Source organism: Uloborus diversus, chromosome 7 (assembly GCF_026930045.1).
Source record: "Uloborus diversus isolate 005 chromosome 7, Udiv.v.3.1, whole genome shotgun sequence".
Classification (NCBI taxonomy): domain Eukaryota; kingdom Metazoa; phylum Arthropoda; class Arachnida; order Araneae; family Uloboridae; genus Uloborus; species Uloborus diversus.
Window position 1 is genome coordinate 40037251 of NC_072737.1, and position 27656 is coordinate 40064906.

At 35.1% G+C, this 27656-nt stretch overlaps 1 protein-coding gene across 1 annotated transcript; it reads left to right on the forward strand.

Annotated features, from left to right (window-relative positions):
* The first annotated feature begins 1330 nt into the window (after window positions 1-1330).
* LOC129226317 (prostatic acid phosphatase-like) lies at window positions 1331-27527 on the forward strand. Its single transcript, XM_054860918.1, has 9 exons — window positions 1331-1487; window positions 4572-4667; window positions 6243-6323; window positions 10393-10545; window positions 11573-11662; window positions 14095-14184; window positions 18041-18161; window positions 20290-20375; window positions 26615-27527. The coding sequence occupies exons 1-9, from the start codon at window positions 1383-1385 to the stop codon at window positions 26891-26893; spliced, it is 1101 nt and encodes a 366-aa protein (XP_054716893.1). The 5' UTR covers window positions 1331-1382; the 3' UTR covers window positions 26894-27527.
* The last annotated feature ends 129 nt before the right edge of the window (window positions 27528-27656 follow it).

Genomic DNA, 27656 nt, shown 5'->3' on the forward strand with positions numbered 1-27656 from the left:
CTTCTGAAAAGAATGGTTTTAACAAGAGTGAAATCTTAGCAGAGTCAAGCTTTCTTCTCTAAACTTTAATACAGTAGAAGTAAAAACCATAATTTGGCATGGTGACCTAGTATGTGCCCCTACCAATCCAAGATTTTCAATGCTCCCTCCCCCCCCCAGCACTTACACATTCTATCCTAGTAAATATTCTGATCAAGCCACCAACAGCACAAGCACGGGCATCATTGTCCGCAAAATGAAACTTGCGGAATTTGACTTGATAAGGATTCACTTCAAATGGTAGAAACATCAGAGGTCATTCCATGTAGAATCATAATGAAATCTCAGATGAGCGGGGTTGCATTGTGTGAGCAATTATAGACTTGATGCGATCAATAGAGTTTTGGAAATAAACCTTAGATCTTTAGCTTATTAGAACACCATAAACAAATTCAGCAATTAAATGGATACTGAAACATTTTTTCAGATTTCATGGCATCAGTAATCTGGGAATCATATAACGCCTCTTTAGACAATTTTTTTTCTTTGATCAGTCATTTTTTTAAATATTTTATTTTATGGAAAAGAGATGGTGACAAAATAATTTTTGAAATATCTCGTACAAAAGCTAAAGCGTACTGGAAAAGAGCAGTAGTGATTATTTATTTATTCTACTTGCCACACATGTACGAAATTTCTATGCAGTTCCTAAAGATTTTGAGGCAAAAACCGTAAGTAAGCGTTATTTTCTATTTTTGACTCATTTCTGTCTATTTGATCTATAAAATGTCAAAAATAACGCAAGAAAGTCTTATCTGAATTTCGCGCTTCGCAAAAATCATTTCCTCTTACTCTATGAATAAAACGGTTTAAAATAAGCCATGGCAAAATTGAATATTTAACACGTTTTATTTTATCTTCTTTTTTGAGTCTAGAAGACCTTTTTTTTTTTCTCATATAAAGAACTTCACTTTTGTCACTTCTTACTTTCCGTCAATCAAAATTCCTTTTTTCAGTAGTCTTTGGCATTATTGCCATGTTTAAATTCTCCCGAGAAAAAAAAATGACAACCTGATCTAAAGTATTAAACTCCAAATAAAAAGATGAAATTATTATGGAAAAACCATTTGATCTACTACTCTTAGATTCTATTGTTGCTGGTGAAACATCACCTGCCGTTGAAGGTCATACTTACAAAGATGTTCTTACCGCGTTGCTTTTTTGAAGCGATAAAACACACTTGAAATCACAAGAGTTATGTTCCAAAGACAAAACTGCATTAATTATTTGGTAACAGTTCACAGTCCGATGGTGTCCAATATTTGTATAAGAACTCTGAACGACGTAGGGGCGAATTTATACCGCGCTTTTTGCTGCTTGGAATTTGTGTTTTTGACATCGGGATGAAGCGTGTGTGGAACTTGGGTTGTTGGCAAATACTTTTGCTTGTCTACTGCGGCAATGCAGCGGAAGCTTGTACGAGAGAGGAGCTTGTTATGATACAAATCGTAAGTGATTATCAATTTAATTTGCTTTTGATTGTTTTCAAAGGTTTTCTTTGGTTCAATGTTTCTAGTAATTTAGAAAACTGAGCATAGAGTGAAAAATATTGATTCTTTTGGAAAATCTTCCAAAACATTCCAGAACAATTTCTCTATGTCTCAAAACCAACATCTCCAACCCCAATGCATTGGCGGCTCGTACAGGGGGCAACTGCCTCACACTTTCAAAATTAAAGGGGCCTTGCCTCCTTACTTTTCAGAGTAAAAAATTAATGACAAATTGAAAAATGATTTTTTATAGGGTGGATTGATTTATTTTACGAAAGTAAAAACTAAAAATTCCCCCCAAACAAGTGAAGGTCGGTAACTTGCTGAAAATTTTCTCATCTTATTTTTCAAAATAGAACGGGAATTGGAAGGGAAAAGTCTGCAGTGGTCATCCGTCCCGATTTTTGAAGACATATTAAACCGTTTTTTGGAGGTCATAGAATTAGTAATGTTAAGACTTAAATATAGCCCAATTTCATACAAAAAAAAGAAAGCTAAATGGTCCAACTCTGGGTCTTTTCTTCCACAAGCTCATTTCTTTTGCATTGAAAAGGGCGTTCATAGTAACGTCGAAACACGTGTCTTCAGTAATCTGCAATTAGTGTTTTTTGACGTTGTTATTTCTTGTTTTAATTTTCTGTACAAAGGTATTTTTTAACTTATTTTATCTGGGCTTTTTTTCTCGAATATTCAAATATTTTGTAGTTTAAAAACCACGACTCGCGTTTAAGCGCCATATTAAAAACCATACTCATGAAATAAAAATGTAAAAAAGTGCCGTAAACGCGGGTTACTTTGGCCGTAGGGCCCCTCTTTGGCCTAAATTGAGAAAAAGATACAACGTTCTCTGTAAACTTTCAAAAAGCAATTTTTAAGCATATTTTAGCAGAATCCGTTGAGATAACAGCTTGGAGGAATCAGTAATGTATACCAAGCAGGTTAATAGCTCTCAGCAAGGAGCAACACTACTGGTTTTGTGTTCCTTGTGCTAACACGTGGATGTGTTTTTATAACCTCTCAGACTTTTACATGTAAAAACAGTTCTATATCGGAGTTTGTCAACTAAGAGTTTGTTAAGTACCTATTTATGAACACTATTCAACACTTTATGTAGTAACATAGTTGTATTTCTCATTTCTGTTAAGGTTTTTATTTAAAAAATTCACAATTACAGCATATCTCCTCACCTAAAAATTACGACCTATTTTGGCCCAGCATAAAAACTTTAAAAAAATCATCAGATAGAGTTGGGAAAGAAAAAAAACTAAAAGTAGAACTCTTAACAGGAAATACACAAGAAAAAATCAGGAATTCTCAGCAACGCATTAAAAGAGCATTACAGACTCAATTCCTCAAGGCTCAGTTATATGTTTTTTGTTATGGAAGATGAGGATGAAATAAAAGTTGCAGAAGGTTTAGAAACCGTTGACCTAGCTGCATCTACTTCTTACAAATAAATTCATTTCAAATAAAAAAAGAACCGACTTCAAAAAACAAAGAGAAACTAAAAAGTAAAAAATAATTGGTGATACTTTCATACGATTTCCTACTCAAACGTATAAATTAAAATTTATTTTACAACTCCTTTACAAAAATAAACTAAACTAAACACCCAATTATAAAATAAACACTGATTTTAACTACTATGCGATGAATTATTTTAATACCTAACTAATTATATACGATCTCTTAGTTTTTAATAACTATTTGAAGTCGGGGCCTCCTATAAACTACTACCTAACGTAACTGAGTAGGTTTAGTTTTAAAGACATTCGCGTTTTGTTAAATTAGAGTTTAACTCAGGATTTGGTGGGTTGTCAGTTACGCACGTCTGTTGCGACGGTAACGCTCAAATTCATAGAACGTGAAAATAAAGATGTAATGCCAGAGCAGTGGAAACTCAAATGGACATCCTCGGGTAACCAACCATTTTATGGAAACTGAAAACGTTTTTGTAGATAGTATTTTCCTTTTTGACACTTTTGTTTTACTTCTACGTAGACGTATTTGTTTTTCAAAAAAAAAAGGCTTTTAACCTGATATGATGCATTGCTCCTGTTTTATTTTCCTCTTTTTGTTTGTACTTGATAGCAAATGAATGTTACGTGCATTATTATGTTAATTTTACGCGTGTTTTGTTTATTTAAACAACAATTAGAGCCGGAACCCAAGACCCCTACATATTCATACAACATTTTATTTTTTACCCGAAATTTAACCCGACAACTAATGGAAGTTCAACATGGACGTGTGTCTTAGCTTACACGTATAATTCGTATTATTTTATGTTTCATAATTTTAAAATTGACACTCATGATTAAATAACCGAAATAGCTAAACATTTGTTAATAAAGGTTCCAGCTTTCACTAGGCCGTACAAAACATTCACGGAGGCAGCAGGCTCCCGACCAAGTGCCTTCATTTTATCGTCGATCAGCTTTTGCTCCTTTTATTCGCCCTGTAATTGGTATATAACCAGGCATATTATTTATGACCATTGCGTGTTGAATGAAATTCATGAAAGCTAAATTATTGAGGGTAAAAAATCACGTCTGTAATAACAAATATTATTGTCTGATTTGTTTCGCATGTATCGCAAATAATATTTATTTATACTTCTCTTTTTCTTTCTTTAAATCTTTTCTTCCTTCTCTTTCATTTATTTATTTTTTAAAACTTTCTTTGCTTTGTTTTGACACAGCATACCCTACAGTATTTATTAAACGATTTTAATGCTACGAAAACCTCTGTGTGAGGGTGATTTTATAGTATCAGTGCACAAAACAGAAAAATAAGCATTTGTGATATTAGTAAAAAATAAAGGGGGAAAACTAATAATTCATCTTGTTTACTAAAGCACTTAAACGGTTTCTTTATTCCACAAAAAAAAAAAAAAAAGTGTAGAAATCTTTTGCAGTGCCACAATAATATTTTTTGCCCTAGCAATGATTGGGTGTTGCAAGTTTCATTATTTCAAAAACTGTATGAAAAGAAATAACAAGTACAGACTTTTCATTGACATATTTTTTTTTTTTTTTTTAGGTTTCTCGCCATGGTAGTACATCGCCGAGGGCAACATATCCAGAAGATCCAAACCCTGTCTCAACATGGAAGGAAGGATTGGATGACCTGATAATGGTATACACTTTTCTCCTTAAGTAACTGATGATGGATTGAATTAGATCTTAAAATTAATTTTTGGATCAAAATTTAAATTGCATAATTTGTTGTTCATTACCAAGGAACCAAATGAAATGTGCAATTATTTTTTAAAAAAATAAATAGGTAGCAATCAAAAGAGCGTTGAAGTTCAGATCCTAGGTTGCCTTTCATTGAAATTTTTTTCTAAATCCTGCTGTACAGCAGCACCTACCAGGATACTAGTTTTATCTCTTGCCCTGAAACAGAGGAGAGGGTCTCCTACCGTTTATGCAGATTATCTCTAAATTTTTAACTTTAGGACTTGCATCCTTAATGCCTCAATTTATATTTTTCTGCGCTATTTTCTGTATGGAATTATAGTGAAGTCCCAATTATCTGTGCTAAATAGTGTTCGAACTTATAATAAGAATACTCGAATAAAGATCCCGTTATGCTTAATTATTTATATAATGTTAATTACTGTTTTGTCTGTCTCTTGGCTTCCTTAAGAGGTTTTCCATCTCCAGCTCAGTCACTTTCCTATGCCGGGCTGATGAGCGCTAATAAGCACGAAACTGCAGTCCTCGGCTGGAAATGACTGAGCTGGTGGTGTATTTCACGTATTTCTGCTTTAGCCCTGGCTAATGGGCGGTAATTTACTGAATACACCTTGCCTCGCGTTCAATCTTCGAGTTGAACCGAACCATTGCTTCGGTCACTCGTCTGGTCTGCTAATTCTATATTAGCTACCAGTTTGTTTCGCACTCTTGGCTTCCTTAAGAGGTTTTCCATCGCCAGCTCAGTCACTTTCCTATGCCGGGCTGATGAGTGCTAATAAGCACGAAACTGCAGTCCTCGGTTGGAAATGACTGAGCTGGTGGTGTATTTCGCGTATTTCTGCTTTAGCCCTGGCTAATGGGCGGTAATTTACTGAACTTTACGTGATTCTTTAACGCTATGAATAATCTTTTGCAAAAACATTTGGGGCATCTTAGAAAAATGAAGCTCCAACACCCAGGCCTAGTTGGCCTGTGTGGTAATCAGGCCCTGCGCATACACACATACAGAATCATCAAAATAGTTTAAAAATTTATCCTACTCCGATCCCGAGCCGGACCCTCTCAATGGACGGGCATCTAGTTTCCGACTAGGCTTGCATGGCATCTCGTTGGCCCTGAACAACCCGCAAAACTACATATGAGATTTTTAGTCCTAATTGAATGTTCTCTATCCAAACATTGAGCGTAATTACAATGTCATGTCAGGCATTACCGCTCTGTGAATGATGTGATTAAATAAATGATACAAAAAGGTCCTGAAACATATTCAAATTAGTTGATTTCAAACTGTTCCTCAAGCTTTGGAATTACAATACTTCTTTGAATGAAAAATATATCAATTTTGGAAAGTAAATTGGACTAGTTATTCGTGTTTTCCCTTAAGTGAGCGTATATTTTCCCGTTAAAAATGTAAGTTTATTCCGCCAAACTTTGCTACAAAATTTACAATGCTATTTAATGTGCAGTTTTGCGTACACTATAATTACAGACGCATTCTTTTCGTTCTTCACAGCTCGGAAAATTTCAACCTTATGCTCTTGGATGCCATATACGAGCCCTTTACGAGGATTTCATTACTTCGGATCCCACTGAGGTAAAGTGTTTACCTTTCATAAATGTCACGAGAAAATAAGTTTTTTTTTATTTAAGTTCGAATCTTGCTTCATCCTTAAAATTTGAAACAAACTTTGACTCGTCTTTTTAAAAGACTTTCAATTTATATCAGAGCTTAATTTAGCGAAGCGGGAGTTCTATAGTTCCTAGAACTTATGCTTAAATAGTCCGTTTAGTACACAAGATTTCATATAAAACTAAACATGAATGCAGGAGCTGAGCTCTCGTAAGTTCTCATGAAAATTAAGCTCTGATTTACATGTATGAAGTTTGCAGTAAAGTTTCTGGTCGTTGATTTCTAAGAGCACGAGTTCATTAAAAGAACTTTTACATGTAGTATACCGACAGCTCGGCTATCCCATCTGATCGTAGCTTAAATAGCGATAAGTTCGTCAACTTGAGGTTAAATGCCGCTTTTTTCCTGTGTTAGCTTTAATGAAGTAGCGTGTTATGCTTCTTAATTGTGGATTGACATGGAATTAATTAGAAACCATAATTAAGAAGCGAAACACAATACTTCACCATAGCATACAAAGGAAGAAAGCATCGTTTGCCCGAAGATGGCGAACGTTTCGCTGCTAAGTCTACGATTCAGGGTTTTAATCCGATCTAGAGGCTGCAATTTCGTCCTTCTGGAATATAGTTTCATCAGTTTGGAATAGAGAATAACCAAGCTGGATGCAGATGTATCTCATTGAAGCTGAGAGGTCCAACAAAATGGCAGATAAAGTAAATTTATCTCAACTAGCGTGAGTTCGCAGACATGGTGCTGTTCAACTCGTAAAATGAAGGCAAAGTATGTCCAGCAAGACGAAACTGCAGTCTCTGGATGGGATAACCGGGTAGCTGATATGTAGTTCTGCCTTAGCCCTGTCTTAGGGGTTGTAACTTAAGTTTAATGCCAGAACTATTGGTTTGTTAGAGGATTTGTAGCGAAATTGGGTTCGAAGATATTTGTTATTAGACTTTGTTTTGTCTCTCTGTCCCTTTTTCTAACTTTATATACAGGATCGGCACAAATGATGAACATGATTTCAAAAAATCCTATTTTAGAAACTAATACACATACTATTATATTAAGTGATTCGTGAATTTAAAAAGAAATATACCAGATTTTTCAAAAAAAAATTCAATCACACAAATGTTCAGCATGTGAGCGTTTAGTTACTGGACAACATCTAATCTGTAATCTAGTTCATTTTACATATGGGCTGCTTAGAATAAAAGTGGTGTAAGTGAAAATTTTTCAAATTTTGGTTATGAACGGAAATGTGATTCATTTTAATTCATCCCTCAGTGTGACAGTGGTTTAAGTCAGTATTTCAATATTTAGCCAGTACGAGCAGCACCAATTATGGAAACTAACCAAAACATCTTTAAGATTGAAAGTGACAGTATTGTCACTCAGTAGTTTAATATTTAGCCACTATGAGCAGCCCCAATTATGTTAACTAACCAAAACAGCTGTAAGATTGAAAATGACAGTGTTATAAGTCATACAGCAGACTGAAATCTTTGTTCACTTATACCAAGTCTTCATTCGATAACGTTTTGTATAGGCTGTATCATTACTCAAAAGATCAAAGGCGTCGACTTGCCTGCGGGATGCGCTGAACAATCGTTAAGCAAAAGTTTGTTTACATCAGATTGTTTACGTCAAAAAATTTATCATATGAGTATGAGCTGTTGTACCCTAATTTTAGACCAGTGTCATGAACAAAAAAAAAAAAAAATATCTAATGGCTTTGCTACATTTTGTCCCTCCAGTCCACCACGGATTTTTCCGTAGTTTGACAATTACTAGTAATGATGAAGACGATATAGGTAGGTCCCTTGACCATGGATTATGAGGCCGAAAATAATATTAATGAAGACGATTTAGCATTATATTTTTTTGGCATTTCTATAGCAATAGAGTTCAGCGGTTCCCAACCTTTTCCCCCTTGCGAACCCCTTCCAAACTCCGAAAGAATTTGGCGAACCCTTTGGGTACTAGGTAATAAGTAACAAGCAAAAAAAAAAAAAAAAGTGCGCGCACATAGACAATAAAATTTGTTCAGATTTTTTTTTAGTTTGATGCTGCTGCGTAGTTCAACAAGAATAATATAACAAGAACGAAAATATAATTGTGGCAGTGAGAAGCAAATTGATGCAATTGGACATTTTCAAGAAAAAAGTTTGGCTAAAATTTTTCTGCCACAGGGTACATTTATCTCTATTATCACTAAATTAGAAGTCAATTAAAGAATGATCTTTAAAATACCTTTTAGGGAACTCTCAGATGAACTTTTTTTTCTTACAGTAAAATGATAAAGATCTAGGTTTAAGTCTTCTTGAAAAGGACTACGAATCTAGCTACTTAATAAAGATTTACTATTTACATTAATCGTTTGATTTCTGAAGAATTTTCTTGTAATTATGCTATAAGTGCGGGATAGACTGCGTATTTTGACAAATAATAGAAGCGTCTATTTTCAATATACGCATTTACTCTAATTTTTGCACAAAAGGTAATGTTTAACAAAACAAATATTACGTGAAAAACACCGCCAGCTCAGTCATTTCCAGCCGAGGACTGCAGTTTCGTGCTTATTAGCACTCAACGTATTTCTGCTTTAGCCCTGGCTAATGGGCGGTAATTTACTGAAAACAAATATTGTTAAGCTTACTCACTACAAGAGAAATTTTCTACACAAATTTCAAAAAATCCTTATTTACATATAGCGCAAATTAAGTTGCATGGTTAAATTCCGTTGATTTTTTTTGACTGCGTAAACCTCACACTGCCAAACTTTCACCCACGAAAATCTTTACCCTTTTCGACAACAAAGCTCGGAATAAATTGTAGTTTATGTAGTGTAAAAGTTATAGGAACAAACAACAGCGTGATTACACTTCTATGTAATTTTGACTCAACACAAGAAAAGAGCGATAGCTCTTCATCAAACTCAAATAGTAAAGAAACTAAACTTCGAAATATTTTAGACGCTCGTATATGCTCCATGCAACGTTTTCATAAAGTTCAATCAATCTTTCCGATGAAAAGCTTCTGAGGAAACGAACGTTTTTTAATTCTTTCATCTGAGGATGGTGTATTTATAACTAGAGCTTTTCATCATGGCTTCAGGGAAATCACCTATCATTGTCAATGGAAGTGCTAAAACCAGCACTTTGCAATGACAGACTAAATTATTTAAATGTATAATATGTCAGGAAGTATGCAAATATTTTCAAGCTAAGAGTATCGAATGTGCGAGAGACAAATGAATAAAAAAGGAGCAAAATTTGCTTGAAACTGCTTGAGCATGAAACTTCATCAGAAACAGGTATGTTAAAACTCTGCCATGACAATATTTTATTCGCTAACCCCCTGAAAACCTCTCGCTAACCCCAGGGGTTCGCGAGCCACCGGTTGGGAACTGCTGCAATAGAGAAAAGCTAAAAACTGAACTTTTCCAATTAAAATTGTTGATATTTTAATGCTTAAAACATTAAGAAGCTACTTAAAACTAAACTTCATATTATTGTACAAAAATAGTTGTAAAAGAAATACAAAAACAGAATGTGACTTGACACTTTTTTTCACATTTCTTTATATAACGGTCAGAATGACAGTGATGTAAGTCACTCAAAGCAATATAATAATAGGTTAAATATATGTTTTAGGCCAATTTAAGTTTACAGTAAAAAATTAGGGTTTTATATAATTAAAAATACAATGAAACCATTTCAAGATGTGTTACCTAGATTTTTTTACTGGTTGTTACACAAGAACTTCAATTACTCAAAACATAGTTTCGGTGACTTACACCACTTTCATTCTAGGCAGCTCATATCTCTAATTATCAATCTTTCAGTGGTTTGTTATGCTGCAATTCGTATTTTTGTTCAAAATATTTTTCCTGTATTGAATTTTGCAATTTTCTTCATAAATAAAAATAATCAAATGCACAAAAAACCCGCATTTTATTTCTTTGTAATTATTTTGATTCCAAAAAATTAATTACTTCCGAGTTGCTTTGTGATGGGGAGAATTTGATATTTAACAGGTTGAAGTTACAAGCTCTGCACAACCAAAAAGTGTTAAAAGTGCGCAATCGCTACTGGCTTCTCTTTACGCACCTTCTCCGTACTGGGAAGTGGTTCAAAACTTTTCTTGGCAGCCTATTCATATCAAGTATGACAAAGAAGAAGATGATATGGTAAGGAATTTAGCATTGTTTTACAGAATAAATAATCTGCTGGGTGAATCTGAAAAAAAATGACCAAGATGTGATAAAGTACGCCTAGATCAGGGGTTTCCAAAGTGGGTGCCTGCCGCGGTTCCCCTGGGTGCCGTAGTTAGAGGTAAGGAGTTTCGCAAAGTGTTCACACTTTTACAACTTATAAAACTTTTTTTTGTTAAAGAAATAAAAAATATAATTAGTTTGTCATAAAATATCACCCTGTTTCAGATATTTTACTACTATGAAAAAGGAGCAAAAGAAAGTGGCGCCGTTCCTCTGAATAAGAAGCTTAAAAAGGTCTTATTTCAATATAACAATAAGCTAATAATGAGTGGAACCCTGTCTATACATACTTTGATTTTTTCCATAAAATCATACAAATGTATGAACATGATCATTCTCTATTTGTATGTATGTTATGTATGCATTAATTAGATTACAGAAAGCAGGGGTGCTCAATCCCCCCTAGAACGATGACACACCCCCTAAAAAGTTTCGGAAATAACTCCCCTTAAAATTTCCCACTAATAGATATCCCGTAAAAATTTAAATGACCCATTTTACGTCATGATCCTATTTTGGTATAAAATTTTGCACTAAAGAAAAGGAAAACAGCGCTGTGGGTAGTTGCGCTGATTAAAAAGCACGAAATTTCAAGCAGTGGGATTCGAACCGGGCTTCTCATTGTTCACAGAACCAAAGAATAACTATCTTTGACAGAACGACGCACTAGCCGCTATACTGAATGGACTTGAAAGGAAAGGAGGGAATGGTTTTATATGCTTCATAATGTAAATCGTAAACTTTTTCGGTAATATTTACTGTGAAGTTTTCTCTGTATGGTAAACACTCTCTTTTACAGCAATATTTACCTTTAAAAAATTCTGAATTTTTAACAGTGAATTCGAAAAATACCTTATCTCTCAATTTTCCTGTAAATACGCAGCTTTCTTTCACAGTGAATTATATCTCATGAAGATTGTTGTATTTTATTTTCTAACAGTATTTATCAAACCCAGCTTGCCTTGCTGCAGATAAAGAATTAGAGCGAGTAATGGCACGGGAGTCTACTGCAGTCTTCCAAGGTTATAAGGTAAACGATTTCAATTCCATTCCCAAGTTATAGCTGTTCTTAAATTACAGTACGAAAAAGATCAAAAAATCTTTCTACATGCTCTGGTGATAGTCGTATATGAATCGAATGCAATACTTAGACTTTAGACATTTTAAAAATGTTTGACATATTGTTTTGAAAAAAAAAATGACAAACCATTTAAATGTAATGTTCAAAATTTTCCCAAAACTTTTTTTTTTTAATTTTCCACGATCCTAAGTATTTATTTTAAGTACAAAGTGTGAGAATGCGCATGACTAAAATTTAGAAACATATTTCCGATTTTCAGTCACAGAGTAAAGAAATTAAACAGTGGCTTCGATTTACTAAGAAATTGAAGCCGGAAGTTGCACCGATGTATCCCAAGATCCTTAGATTCTCGCTAAAGATCTTTAGATACATTTTGATTCAAAACATTGCATTACTGATTCGCATTAAAACGTGAATTAAAATGCAAACCAATCCGCCAGCTACTTTGTTCAATACCTTCGCAAAATTGGTGAAAACCATTCTCGCGAAGCGACCATGTTATCGTAACCTCGCTCATCATCGCAACGATGTATCCTATAATTCCGGCTTCAATTTCATCTTCTTTACCATAGACAGGTCCTCTCTATCAAAATTTCTTTACTCTTTGTTTTCAATGCGTAGAATATCTCTGTTCACAACAGTTGTTATAATGTTGTTCCTCGTACAGTAAGGACACTAAAAAAATATGTCATTCCGTCGCAAGTCTATGTATGGAAAATAGAAAAAAAAGGAGGAGGGTGAAAATAATTAAAACTGTTTTTAAGTATTTTGTCAGTTTTTGAGCTGCGCCAACAATGAAATAAAAAGTAATAACGTTTTGATGAATATCACTTTATTGTAGTCATTTCAATTCCAATTTTTGATCAAATAATTAAATATCATCAGGGGCTCCCCGAAGGGAGGTCATGGAAAGTCGTTGTGACCTTTAAAAAATTTCGATACTCGGCAAATTTTGTCTGACGATTCGGTAAGTTTGAAGATATAAATTGAAAGATTGCAATTTTTAAACACCCGAGTGTACCTTTTCATTTTTAAACATAGACTCAGTAACAAAAAAAAAAATCGACGCACCAAGAAGTTCTCATAATGAAACGAAATTTTACCCACGTGATGGCAACATTGATAATAGTTAGTGATTACAAAATGAAAGCAAAATGATCATTTATTGCTAAAAAAATCCCAAAAGAATGGAGGTTTAAGTACCCTGTTGAGCCACCTCTAGCGCGATTGTACGAGGTGATGCAGTCGAGCATTGAAGCATACCAGTCCTCTGCGATGTTCTCCGTCATCTTGTACCACAGTTACTCTAAACGCTCCAAAAATTCGATTAAACTCATAGCGTGTCCAATTTATCGTCTGAAGTGATCCTGGTTATTTGTGAAAACTCAGGGCAGAGTTCAGAGAAGTTGGTAAAGTGGAAGGGGAAATCTCCCGAGGTCCTTGCTGTGTTTGACCGAGCATTATCCTGTTGAAAAATGGTTCCTGGGGTGGTCATGTTTCGTATACGATAGCACCCCGTAAATTCACTATAGCTAAGGGTGCGGTGTGGCGCGGAAAAGCAAGGGCTTTATCAGAGCATTCACTTGGAGTAATGTCCTCGTTGGGAACTACCAAATAGTGCTTTTCAGTGGCACTTCGCACCCACAGTGGGAGTGATGTTATGGAGTGCTATCATATACGAAACAAGGTTATTCCTAATATTGATCCACTTCACCATGACAGCACAACGGTACGTTAGCGTCATGCTCCAGTCATATGTGTTGGTGCTCATGCTGGAGCTCCCAGGAGTCATTTTTCAACAGGACAATGCTCGGTCACACACAGCAAAGGTGTTGGGTTTCTTCCACATTGTTACCCTCTCTGACCTGCATGATGCCTTATTTGTCACAAATCAAGCATGTCTGGGATCACTTGGTGGTAAATCGGACAGTCTACGAGTTGGAATTATTGGCTCGTTTACAGTAACTGTGGTACGAGATGACATAGGACATCGTATGAGATGCCTCAATGCTCTTCTATATCGCCTTGTGCATTCACGCTAGAGGTGACTCAACAAGGTACTAAATCCTCCATTCATTTGGGATTTTTTCAGATTTAAATAATCATTTTCTTATTTCAATTTTGCCCTCAGTACGCAAAATTTCGTTTCATCCTGACCACTCCTTCTTGCTAAGTTGATTTTTTTTTTTTTTTTTTTTTTTTTTTTTGTATGTGTTCATACCCTTATGCTATCATTCGACGAACTTTGGAGTTCCATTCTGCTAACTGAGAATTTCCACCCGTCCGCTCTTCCAAAAAATAAAATTTTGAGCGTCCCTGTTCGTGACGTATGGTAGGGCATTGAAAAGAAAATGTGAAATAAATTTGATGATTTCTTTCAGGAGCTGATATATTTCTGGCAGCTAAACAGTGGTTGGGAATTACAGAGCATCCGGGACATTGATATGCTGTATGACGTGTTGTTTAAAGAAGTAAGTTTAACAAAAAATAGACTTTAATTATTGTTTATTAATTAACAAAGCAAACGCAAAGAGGAAATTATTTTAACAGACACGTTTTCAATCTTAAATTGAAAAACGCTGTTATGAAAATATTCTTTCTACTCCTTTTTTTTCTTTTTTCTTTTTTTTTTCTTTTCTTACTTTTGTATAGGGTCAGTTGGGATATAGAGAAATATAATTTCAACGTTTCAAATTTAGATCTTGCCCATTCTTTTGGATAATTGAGACATAAGATTTTAAACATTGTGTCCAAGACTACTCTTTGAGAGTAACTGGTTATGAAACACTAGAAAATCGCCCGTCAAGGTATGACGGGTGAAAATTGCTTCTACATTTGAACGAAGTAATTGCCAGTCTGATGATATTGTGATAGTTGAAATTTTAACCACTAGCTCCAGTAGATTAACCGTAAACACCAGTAGATAGCGTTCATTGTTGACCACTATTTCGTTTCTTCATTCTCCTGAAATTAGTCTTACCAGTAAGTAAAACTGTTAAGGGATCCAGCTCTGCCTTGTCAAAATAAAGCATTTGCCTGCATGTCAAACATTACCAAAAAATAGTATCAAATTACCATGCCATGGTGCGAGTTTCATTGTTGATGACGTCACAGCGTTACTCGATCAGTGAAGTCGCTATTATATATATATATATATATATATATATATATATATATATATATATATATATATATATATATATATATATATATATATATGCGAGTTGGACTTCATGATTGAATGCGAGCGAATGAAATCATGTTTCCGTTAACACTAGAGACTAGGAGGTAAATGAAAACATCCCATTTTTTTAGATTTATGCTTAGGCTTTCTTTTTTCATTTTGCTATGAATTTCCGTTTTTTTTTTTTTTTTTTTTTTTTTTTTAATGTGATGCTGGAACTTTTTTAAACGTCATACTGAAAATACTGCAATTTTGAATTACTAGATTAATAGACACCATGTGATAATCCATAATAAAGCAAAAAAAATTGCTTAAGCTATCATGGTAGTGCATTTTGTGGTGGTGCTGATGGTTTGGTGTGTAGGAAGAGGAGGAGGAGGATGGCTCACAATAAACTCTAGGTTCAGGGCCTCGCGATGGCTTGTTTCGAAATCTGGTTCTGGAGACGAACTTCTATTTAAGCAACAGATAGGATAACCAGGGTGCCCACCCCCTAAGGATCAAAGCCCACCTCCCTAAATAGCGTGATGACTCCCCCTCCCAAGAGTAAGAGTCCCCCTCCCAAAAAAGAGAAAAATACCCCTCAAAACACCCCATAAAAATGTAAATGGCGCAGTCTCTGTCATGACCCCCCCCCCCCCTCTTCTAGGTGGGCACCCCTGGAATGACTCAGCTTTAGACTTAAGAGCGTGCGAGAAAGTTTCTTTTCCCCAGTAGCTGTAAAGCAGAATTAATAATAAAAAGCAGAAAAATGGTGATGGGTGATAACTAAATTAGCAAGAATCTTTACTAATAATGAAGCTGCAAGTCTCTCTGTCTGTCAGGATCTCTATGACGCGCATAGCGCCTAGACCGTTCGGTCGATTTTCATGAAATGTGGCACAAAGTTAGTTTGTAGCATGGGGGTGTGCACCTCGAAGCGATTTTTCGAAAATTCGATGTGGTTCTTTTTCTATTTCAATTTTAAGAACAAAACTATCATAAGATGGACGAGTAAATTACGAAATTATCATAACGTGGAACCGTAACATGGGCGCAAGCCAATTGGCGAGATACGAAGTTATCATAACGTGGAACTGTAACATGGATATACGCCAATTGGCGAGAAAATTCACCATACATTATTTGTAAATATACATGCGAACGAAAAGACCTTTTAATTTTTCTGTTACGGGCAAAGTCGTGCGCCTACCAATAGTACTTATTAAAATCGGATAATATTTTCAGATCGCGCAATGAGCTGGAATATTTATTTAGAAAATGAAAAATTTCGAAGTTATTTTGGGATTTTTATTTCCAAGTTTTTGTTAGGGTGTGTTTTTTTTTTTTTTTTTTTTTTTTTTTTTTTTTTTTTTTTTTTTTTTTTTTTGTAAGCGCTATTGACCAAAAGCGTTGTAGAAAAAGAAAAATAATGAGGGAGTTATTGAGAGCGCATCTTACAATCATTCAAAATGTTCATTTGTTTGCAGCCAAGGGCCTTTTTCCAAAAATATTCGTGAATTTTGAAAGTAACAGCTTAACTTTCTTAATGTGTCATGGTTTTTAGTTTAACTTTTAGTCAAGCAAGGTGCGAATGATCAGTTAATTATAAAACAAGTTCCACAGCATTATAGTAATACCATGTGGATCCTTGATAATTGGCAAAAAATTTACTTTAAATTAACGAAAAAAAATGCATTTCTCGTTAATTTTTACGGATTTAGGGAATTAAAAGGTGATTTGTAAGCAGAAAAATCAACTACTTTTCTTTGTATAGTAGTGTCCGTCGTAACTTTTTTGTCCTATAACATTAAAACAAACAATTGAAGCAAAAAAATGTTTTTAATCACAAAGAAACGTTGAAAGTCCCTATCTTTTCGAATTTTCAGGCTCCTTGCGCAATCGGAAGATATTACCCGATTTCAGTAATTTATTTTTACTTCCTTGCATATAGTAAAGGAAGTATTGCACAGAAACATCAACACTAAATTCAGTAGGTTTTCCACCTCCAGCTCAGTCACTCCTATGCCGGGCTGATGAGTGCTGATAAGCACGAAACTGCAGTCCTCGACTGGAATTGACTGAGCTGGCGGTGTATTTCATGTATCAACACTAAGGTTACTTTAAGTTGAATGTACCATTTTCTTCATTTTGCTTTTTACTCCCCTCCCCTATAGCCCTTTCCCCTACCCCTAAATCCTCCGCTTGGACAAGTCCTTGGTAAGCAGTAAAAAAAAAAAGTAGAGGACGTCAGTACACACTTTAAACTAGCTGATGTGTGCATCACATGACTTCCTTTTACTCCAATTTAATGTCATTTCCTCATTATTGGCAATTTTTATGTGATTCAATTGTTTACTCTCTAAATATCACCAACAGTGGCAATATTGAAACCAAATTAAAAAAAAAAAAATTCACAAAATTTGTCGCAAAGTTGGTGACAAAACTTGGCGACCAAAAAACTGGCGATGTATCGCCAAGTGTCCGACAAATTATAACACCACTTGAGTTTACATCGAAATTAATAATGATTTCCCCAATGGGGGGGGGGGCAAAAGACCCCCTTAGGTACATCTGAATGCAACCAAAATTAAAGGTGCACAACTAGGCCCCACTAGGAGTCTACGTACCAAATTTCAACTTTCTAGGGCATACCGTTTTAGAGTTATGCGAGATACATACACACATACGCACATACGTACATACGCACATACATACGTACACAGACGTCACGAGAAAATTCGTTGTGATTAACTCGGGGGTCGTCAAAATGGATATTTCGGGTGTCTGTAGGTTCCTAGGCATATATCCACGTGTGGTCGGGTCGAAAAAAAAACTCAACATTCATTCGAGGGTGAGAAAAATGGAAATTAAGGCCGATTTTTGAGTGAAATTTTTTTCGCGAATACAATACTTCCTTTTTTGTAAAAGGAAGTAAAAAGATCCCGGAGTCGGAATCGCTATGTTTTTTATCGACTCCGACTCCTTTATCTCAAAATCAGCCAAACTGCGACTTCGCAGCTTTGATCAAAACTAGGCAAATATTACTAGATACGGCTTGAACAAGGACAATATTTTTTTCTATGCTTCATTTCTTTTCTTCTTTTCGTAATCCTTTGTCAAATATTTTTTGGCGAAATGACCACTGTCTTTTCTAATTTTAGGCTTCTTATAATCTGACAGTTCCAGATTGGGCTAAATCCTCTTGGAATGAATTAAAGTTTTGCCACGAACTTGCTTCTATCTCCAGATCAAAAACGAAAGTGTTGCAGAGACTCCGAGGAGGTATCGTAATTTCTCAAATCTAATTTCATCAATGTACACTACCACTCATTAATTTCAATACAATTTTTTTTTTAAAATTTTTATCAAAAACATCCGGAATACTGTACTCTAATGTAATATTCATGTAGCTGCTATTTGTAAAGCTGCTTCCATTCATTTTTGCACCAAACATTGGTCAAGAAAAAAGGTATCAATAGGTTTTTAAGACATTATCCAAAGACCGAAGTTTTGGAGTAATCGATCATTGTATCTTATTATGAAAGCTACACATGAGGGACGTAGTAAGTTGTTCAGATGCTAGATGTTATCTGTTATCTGAATGTGCATCACATGCTGAGGTTAACAAAAAAAAAAGAAAAGAAAATGGTTAGCAACCGGTTAAAGCAAGATTACACAAAACAATCTTCTGGGTAAGAATTTGGTTATTATTTCAAACAAATATTATTTTTCTTTCATGATGGCTCGTCTAAAAGAATTATCAGTTGAAAAACGTTTTGTGATTGTTCCTTTAGAAAAAAGTTATGGGCAAAAAACCATATTTCATGCAATTTCCCTATTAAATGATTAAATATTGTAACGAAGTTTGCGCTTACCTTCCTTGGATAACGGTGGCTCAGTGGTAGAATTCTCGCCTTCCACGCGAGCAACACGGGTTCAAATCCCGACTAGGACAAAGTGAATTTTTACTAAGATTTCGTTTCTACTGTTTCTCGTATTTTCTCGAATGTTCTATTGATTTCTGTATCTTTCCGATTCTGGAAAATTCCGGCATTTTCTCAAGTGGTAAAGAAACATTTTTAGTGTCAATCGCTTAAAGTTTAAGATGTGCTTATAGTTTTTTTTTTAGTATGTAGCATTTTTAGGAAAAAAAGGGTAAAGTTTTATGATGGTAACTTCTTACTTTTACAGAAATATATACATTTACACTAAAAAGGATGAAAAAAAAATTTTGGAAAAAAATAGAACCGACTTCAAAATTGCTCTAAAAAGGGAAAAATAATTTTATTCTTTAAACACCATCGATAATACTTTTAAACATAATTTTTGAAGTTGGCGCAAAAACGATAGAACAGATCATTCACCGCCATAATTCAACTACAACTATAAATTTTACCAGGCCTAGTTCCTTTACTACCACATACATTATGCATTGATAACAGCATCTTTGAGTAACGATATAAATGATTCGTTTCTAACTTTCGATGATTTTCTGAAAAAAATATGAACGAAACATGGTTACACTGGATTTTACTTTTTGTTTTTGCGCCAACTTCAAAAATTATGTTTAAAAGTATTATCGATGGTGTTTAAAGAATAAAATTATTTTTCCCTTTTTAGAGCAATTTTGAAGTCGGTTCTATTTTTTTCCAAAATTTTTTTTTTAAACGCTCATGTCCTGGGAAGCCTCAAAAATTTTCGAAACATTGAAGATAATCAATTTAGGGAGATATCCAAATGGAAATAAGTTTATAACAAGCTGTTAAGTTCGAGCTGAACTGATGGGAAAAGTGAAATCAGCGTATCAACACTACAGTCGAATGATGTTTCCAAGCCACTGCCTGAGGAAATGTCAAGAAAACCACTTCAACGGCAGATAGTTAAAGGAAAAAGTTTAATTGTGTTGGAAAACACAAGGATTGGACTAGTATTACTTTCCACAGACGAACTAAAATTCAAAATAATTGTATCTAAGAGATATTAGTTTGTTCGTCGTATCAAAGCTTGTTATGTAAAAATAAGTTAAAGTCTTTAAATTGTACATGTGTTCTGGCCCATGGGATTTATTTAGATGTGGGAGACAGCCCGCTGGTAAAAAAAAAGGTTGGAAACCACCGACATACGCCAATGCATGCCAAGTCGTCTGGATCAAGTATTTCTGGTAAATACAGTGCTTTCTGAGATTTTTTAGCCAAATCCAGGTACTTGTATTATGTACATCAGTCATATTTATTTATTAATTTATTTATTTAATTTTAGTCACTCGGTAAGAAATAGTAGGTATGCCATAACAATAAGCTTGTTCGAGAGATGTTTCTCTTATTTGTTGTGAAAATTCAATGTGTATCAGTCTGCTTGCAAGATGCAGATTCTATATAAATCTCACTCTTGTTACTTTTCATTTCAATAGGACCACTCGTCGGCCTGACTGTTGAAAGGATGAAAAAAAGAATTGCTGATGAAACTGATCAAAAGAAAGTTGCTGTGTACATGACGGTATGTTTCAAAATGGAGTTTTTTATAGCTTTTTAATTGGGGGGGGGGGGGTCTTACAAAATCATTCCTTCCAACTTGAAAGACTTAGAGCCTAGTCGAATGACAAAATCAAATACGCTTCAACTAATTTGCACTGAACATAAAATGAATAATGAAATAGAAACAGAAATTACACCACAAATAAAATAATGCAGATCCCAGTAGCAATAATGCCTTTGTAGAAAGAAATATATTAAAACGAAAAAATAAACTTTCATATAGACATAAATTGTTGACGGTTCTCGTACATCTTTGTTCACTAATGTTATTTTTTTCTTTTTTTTTTTTTTGTTTTTTTTAAACTTACTGTAATGTGATTTGATTATAGTTTTATTTTGAAACTTTACTGGCGGCTTTATTCTTAATCGTAGTTATTATTTCCGCATTAGCATATGATAGTGCATTGTATCCCAAGCCAAAGTTAGGGTCGCCGAGAGCCAAGGAGGCCCCTGATCAGTTCAGTCGCCCGTCCCCCTTCCCCTTAAAACGTATAAAACTAAAACTATTCTGATTTCGAACTGGGCCCTCCCAAGGGCAACTAGTTTCTAACTAGTCTGACATAGCCTTTTCTCGGCACTGGCCAAAGCTTGGAATTACTACTGAACTGGAACATCGAAGTGTGCCGAAAGAGGGGGAGAGAGAGAGTTTAATTTACGAAATTTACGGATTTATTTGGACGGTAGTCCGAACAGTTGGGCAACTATGTCGGAGGCTTCCATCTATCGTATATGTTGTCTGGAACTTCCATTCATGTGGTGCTCTCTTGAGATAGAAGACGCTCATTTTGCTTTAAATTTTTTTCTAAAGAGCTTTTTTCTACTTAGGCTCGAGTTCGGGAATCCAAGTGGTATGAGGATAGACTAGGATGCTGTGAGGAAATCCTTGTTTTTCAAAGGGTGCTGCTGGTCGGAAAAGTTAGGGAATCCCTGGGATAACGGATAGACAAATAACCCGCTGATCTGAATAAAATCGTCTGGAACCTAACACTTCCCCATAGACGGAATGTTAAAGAATCCCATTTAATCGAATAATTTCTACGGATAATCCAATGACTTGTTGACTTTAGCAAAAATATGCGCAAAGAAAAGGAAGTTAAATAAGAATTTTAATGCAATCACAGACCAAAAACATTCCAATCTGCAACCATTAGCTGTACTGGCATCGACGGTATTCATTTCAGCGGGGTTGATAGTATAGAATTTAATGCTCCCGTGTTTGTGAAAATTGCAACAACATGGACTCATTTGAAAGGTATAAAATTTATTGCATATACTCATAGAGCTTCGAATAAACGATCAAAATTACAGATCAATGAAATGAAAATAACAGCTGTAAATTAACTTCGAGTGTAGCTACCCTGCACAGCTATGAGAGCCAGTACACGTTTTGGTATCGAATCATAGAATTGCTGAATGCCACGCTGGGGAATAGCATCCCATATGGCTTCAATCTGATGCCAAAGTTCATCCGTACACCTGCCGGACGAGACACATGGGTGATTCTCCGACTAACGCAATCCCAGACATGCTCGATGGGCGTCATATCCGGAGAACGGGCAAGCCAAGGAAGTATTGTGACCTGTCGTGCACCGAAGAACGCGTGTACGTTACGTGCAACATGTGGACGTGCATCGTCCTGCTGGCACACTGCACCAAGAATGCGCCTAAGAAAGTGTAGTACCTCCGGTGTCACATAGTCTCTGATGTAGCGCTCGCTATTGAGATTACCCGTAAGTCGGAGTAGATGGGATCGCCCTCGATATCCAATAGCGTACCAGGCCATGACGCTTGGCCTTGTGCCAGTATGACGGCAGATTACACACTGTGAGAGGTGGCGTTTCCGTGTATAACGTCTGATGCGTACACGTCCATTGTTATAGTGCAGAATTAATCTCGACTCATCCGGGAAAACGACCTGTTGTTAGTCAGCACGCTACTGGGCGTATTGGTGGGCCCATTAAAGACGGAGGCGACAATGGTTGACTGTTAAGAGAATTATATTTAGGGGAATCCTAGCATGTCGCTGCAGACGTCGACGAACCGTGGATGCAGCAAGTGTGATACCTGTAGCCGTACTTCAACGTTATGCCAGCCTGCGAGAAGATGCTCTACGGTCTGTCACTTCTAGGCGGGTCAGGTGTCGATCGTCCATTGGCGTCGCTCAGTTTTGTGTGCACTTTGGCTAATTTCATCATCCTATATCCATCTTTTCCAAATACATATCACAGTTGAAGCATTACGCCGCGTGCGGGAACCGATTTCTCTATACGTAAATTCACCCTCACGCGTGCGGATCATACAGCCCCGTTCGAACTCCGTTAATCCTTCGTATGACCCTCTGCGTTTTGAGAAAGGTACATTGAGTAACTAGAAAAACGTCTACCACCGGCAGAAGATCATGCAATCAATGATTTCGAAGAACCTTTACAGTCCTTTATACATATACAGTCTATGTTGCAGTACAGAGCATGGAGCTATGAGTAATAAGGAGAAGACATCACCACTGAAACTCCGCAGTGGAAGTGAAGCAACCGCGAAGATTCGCGGCCATCTTGTGGCTTTCATCGTACGCTTTCGACTCGATGCGCTGGTTGACTCAATGCCTTTGCTTTTCAACAATAATAGATAATTTATGGTTTTCTGAAGAGCAATAATCCAGGGTTTTTTCCCGTCAGTTTAATGAAAAGAAATGGTGGAAAATCGTTGCTCTAAGAATAAGAGCTCTTCAATTAATTCAAGAATTAAAATGCTGTTACTGTGCATATATTCTGTTTTGGTATAGGGTGTGTGTGTGTTTTTTTTTTTTTCAGAGCGAAGGAGGTTTTATCAAAAATAATGCTAAAAGCAGGGTATAAAATTTATTTCCAACCGTCTAGTAATAATTTCAAGGCTCTTATATAAAGAACGGTGACTTTTTTTCGAACAAATCCTTTACGTATCGTGTTTGAAATAAATTCAAACCACTGGATATTTGAATACTTTATTCATCAAGTATTATGTAAAGTAAAATTAACTAAAACCAACGAAATAATTTGCATTAAGTAAATGTTCTCAAAAAGAGCTTAAAACATAATTGAAAGATGGGAATAAGAAAATGAATAGAGCCTTTTCCACTTGATTTGAATTACTTATTCCCAACTTATTTTTTGAAAAGGGAAGATGCAAATCAAAATGAATATTACAAATATTTATTTACTGAATACTTTAGGATTACATAACAAAAATATTACCTGGGTGTCAATGATTTAAATCATTCTTTAACTTAAACCCTGGAAATCTCCCTGAATTTTTTTAATTTTATTAGTTCTGAATTTTTTTAGTCTAACCCTCTTTCATTATATTGATTTTGTCCTAGGTGTTTTTCCTCACTTGACCATTTTTATTTAAATTATCTCTCTTTTACCACATTTTTTTTTCTTTTTTTTTGTGTCTGCACAATATTTTTTTCAATAAGTAGTCACTGGATTAAGGAACTTTTTTTATGAAAACAATGAGGGATTTTGTTGCACATAGATATAAAATGGGTGTGCAGAAAAATTCCATACTTTGTTGCTATATTGTGTGCATTTTTGTACACATTGGAAAAGATAAACTTATTAATACTGCTCCAAGCATAAATTGTTGTTAAAAAATTTAGAGTATGCTCATAAATTTATTTTTGAGAAATCATCAATCGAAGAGATTGAAGTTTATATATTTTTTGTTAACTATAATTGTAGATGGTCTCGGGACCAGTTTTCGAAATACTTTACCAGAAAGTGGGCAAATAAAATTGCCAGCTCTTTCCTATTGTAAAATATAATTTTTATACAAAAAAAAAAAATAACAAAGCTAGTGAAGATTAGAAAAAGGCATATGCTATAAGGCCAATTTGTTTATTTTCCTCTTTTTTTTACCAATTTAAAGTGCACTAATATGTCATTTTAATTAAATTTTACAAGAATCATATGCTTTGTATGAAACAGATTTTTCATCATGTCATGAAAGCTTTTTACTGAAATACTCAAAATATAATAGTGGTAAATTTAGAAAAATATCAATATTAAATTTAATTATATTTTACAAATGTTCTAATTTTTTTTCTATAGAATCAAAAAAATCGGATTTAAATCAAATAAATCCGAATTTTGTTTATTATTTTCCAAAAAAAAAAACAGGAATTTTTACTCTGGATATTACTTGTATCAATATAAAATATATTTTTCAGTTTTGAAAAGCACATTACAGAGCAACAAAATGTGTTTTTGAATATTTATTCCAAAAAATAAAGGGAGTACAATATTTTACAATGTTTGAATCAAGGACAACATTATTTTTTGAAAACGTACAGGAAAAAAACTGAACAATTGCTGTGAAATGAGTTTAAATATATTATAAACAAAAATAGTTTTATTTACTTTTCACACAAAAACAGTAAGGTCAGATACTTCTTGGACAGCACTTGTACTTTAGGATTAAAGAAAATACTGTCAGCCTGCTTAATTAGGTAAAGGATAAACGAATGCTCCCCTTATACGAACAAAAAATCCTAGAACCAAATTTTTACCCATAGATAACGTTAAGAAGCCCTCGGATAATAGAATAATATTGATCAGCTTTCAGAAGTATTTTTGCTGAGAAAAATTTTAAATATACAAAAAATAAATTAAGGGCAATTACATTGACATAAAATAAAAAATGATAGATTGCGCCTACAACGGGTGAGAAAAACATTCATTCCATCAAAACATTTTTATCATTCTAATTTCTACTGTCACTGTTGCTGCCATTACAAAAAAAAAATAATAATTGAATAAATGTCGGTTAATTATAAATTAAATAACGCAAAAGAATATAAACATTACAGACGAGAAGGTTAAAAAAATGGTAATAAAAGAGCTCCCAAAAGACCTTGAGCAAGTAATCCACTATCGTATATACTCGCGAATAAGTCGAGAAATTTATTACAAAAAATGATGTTTAAAGTTGGAGGTCGACTTATACGCGGGTCAGAATTTCCGAAAAATTTTACCGAATTTTTTCTTTGAAAAAAACACTCAAAAACGTGATCATTTTCCCGATTTTGGTCCATCCCTTTTAAGCAGATGCTAAAGAAGTGAATACTTAAACGTTCTGCTATGATTTTACATGGTCTGACTGGGAATAAAGAATAAATAATTACCGTAACTACGCAAAAAGTGCGGGGATCGCTGTTTTCGCGAATTTTCCCAATAGTCGCGACTTATTGCTCATTTTTTTAAAATATAATATATAATATGGCTACAGCATAAAATTTTATCGATATAAAATCAAAATAAAAGCATCAAGTAAAAAAATCGTAACAGCGAAATCGAACCATTTATAAAAATCGCAATTGCAAAAAGTGAACCCTTTTGGTGCAAAAGAACATCAGAAACACACCATGTTATGAAATGCAGTCTTTCAATGTTTTGAACACCACAAGATGGCTGCCAGTCAAAAGAACAGTTAACTAAGCTTCCGAAACGGCTTCAGCGTATCTCGCTCATGTCGTCTCCTTATTACTCATAGCTCCATGGTACAGAGGGCGTTTTTTGGCCCGCGCATGAACTACGTCTCTGTAATTCTAATACTCTGTAATTTGAATATCATATCCTGCTATGCATTCCCTGTGAATTTCAGTTCATTTGGTGTTGCAATTTTCAAAACATGTATTTGTTTATAAGTAATAAGCAAGGTGACCATACGTATCGTTCTGAACGTCGTCATTTCCGTCGCACAAAAAGGTTGTGGATCAGAATTTCAAAGCTCTCGCATGAAAAGTTTCACTTCAAAAAAAGAAAAGAAAAATAATTAATTTGAATTTTGACATCTTGAATTCAAATTATGTTTTTCGCAATCACGAGTGTGTGTGTATGCAGGCGTGTGTTTGTGTCTGTGTGCAGGCATGAGTGTGTGTGTGTGTGCGTGCGTGCGTGGGTGTATTTGTGTGTGTGTGCGCGTGTGAATGTGTAGGTGTGCGTATGCGTGTGTGTGTAGGATATGCACTCAACCTGGTGTCGGTTTTCGCTAGAGGAGCGGCATCGTAAGGCCGGTCGACGGTGGTGCTGCAGAGGGAGGCGGGGGAAAATAAAATCATAGGAATTCAAAACACTCAAATGAGAACAATAAGCATTGTGATTATTCAAAAAAGTTGTTCACCTTTTCCACGAGTGAAAGTAATAGCACTTCCTTTTTTTTCAGCAAGCGGAGAACATCGCTGCGTTTTTGTCAGCCATGGGTATGTGGAATTTCCAACAGCCTGGACCCTGCTCGACAGTCCTCATCGAGTTGTACAAGCATGAAGGCAATCCTTTCGTTCGTTATCTGTACGTCAATTCAACCACTCCCGAAAAACAGCCGCAACTTATCTACCCTCTGACTGTTCCGGGGTGCACCGAATTCTGCCATTTGGATTACATAATTGAATACACCAAAGCCATGATCCCGACCGACTGGAAAGATGAATGTCGGATTATTTGATAGCAATTATTTGAAAGAAAGAATGGGGAAGAGTTAAAATAACTGTAAACTATTTTGCATGAAAAAAAATAATAAATGTTTTATACAAATCATTCATATTGTGCTTACACATGAGACTTTGAAAGTCTTGAAGTTAATAAGCTGAAAGTTTCCGCCCCATAGCCAAAGCAAGCCCACTACAATCAAATACTACTCGATCACCGATAAGATGGAAAGGCTCACCCATTTTGCGTGCGGACTGGAGGAAGCCAATCATTGGCTTCGAAAATGCTGAGGCAAAGAACTCAAGACACATGGACCAACTTAGACGAATGGAAGACTCGTTTTACGTGAAACAAGTGTAAAGAATTCTGATTTCTTCAAGTGACGACGATTTCGGGGGAGGGGGGCAAGGGGGAAAGCTCCCCCCACTTTTCATAATCGATTTGTTTATTTTATTTTCGAATTTAGGAACAAAAGCTACAAATTATGAAAAATGCAGAAATGTCAAAACTTTCAGAACATTGTATATCTGTTTAGCACACATTATTTTGCCCAAGCAATAACTTTTAGTTTATGTATTCAAATTCAGTGTTTCGATATTAGTAAATCCAATGTTTTACTTAAACAAGCCATACTTGAAATACACCGCCAGCTCAGTCATTTCCATACTTGTTTAATGAAAATATTACCAAGTGTTTAGCATCTCAAAATAATTCGGGATAAATAATGTAAGTCTAATTCATGTCTAAGTGTTTCTTCGGGGAAAGTTTCTATTTCTATT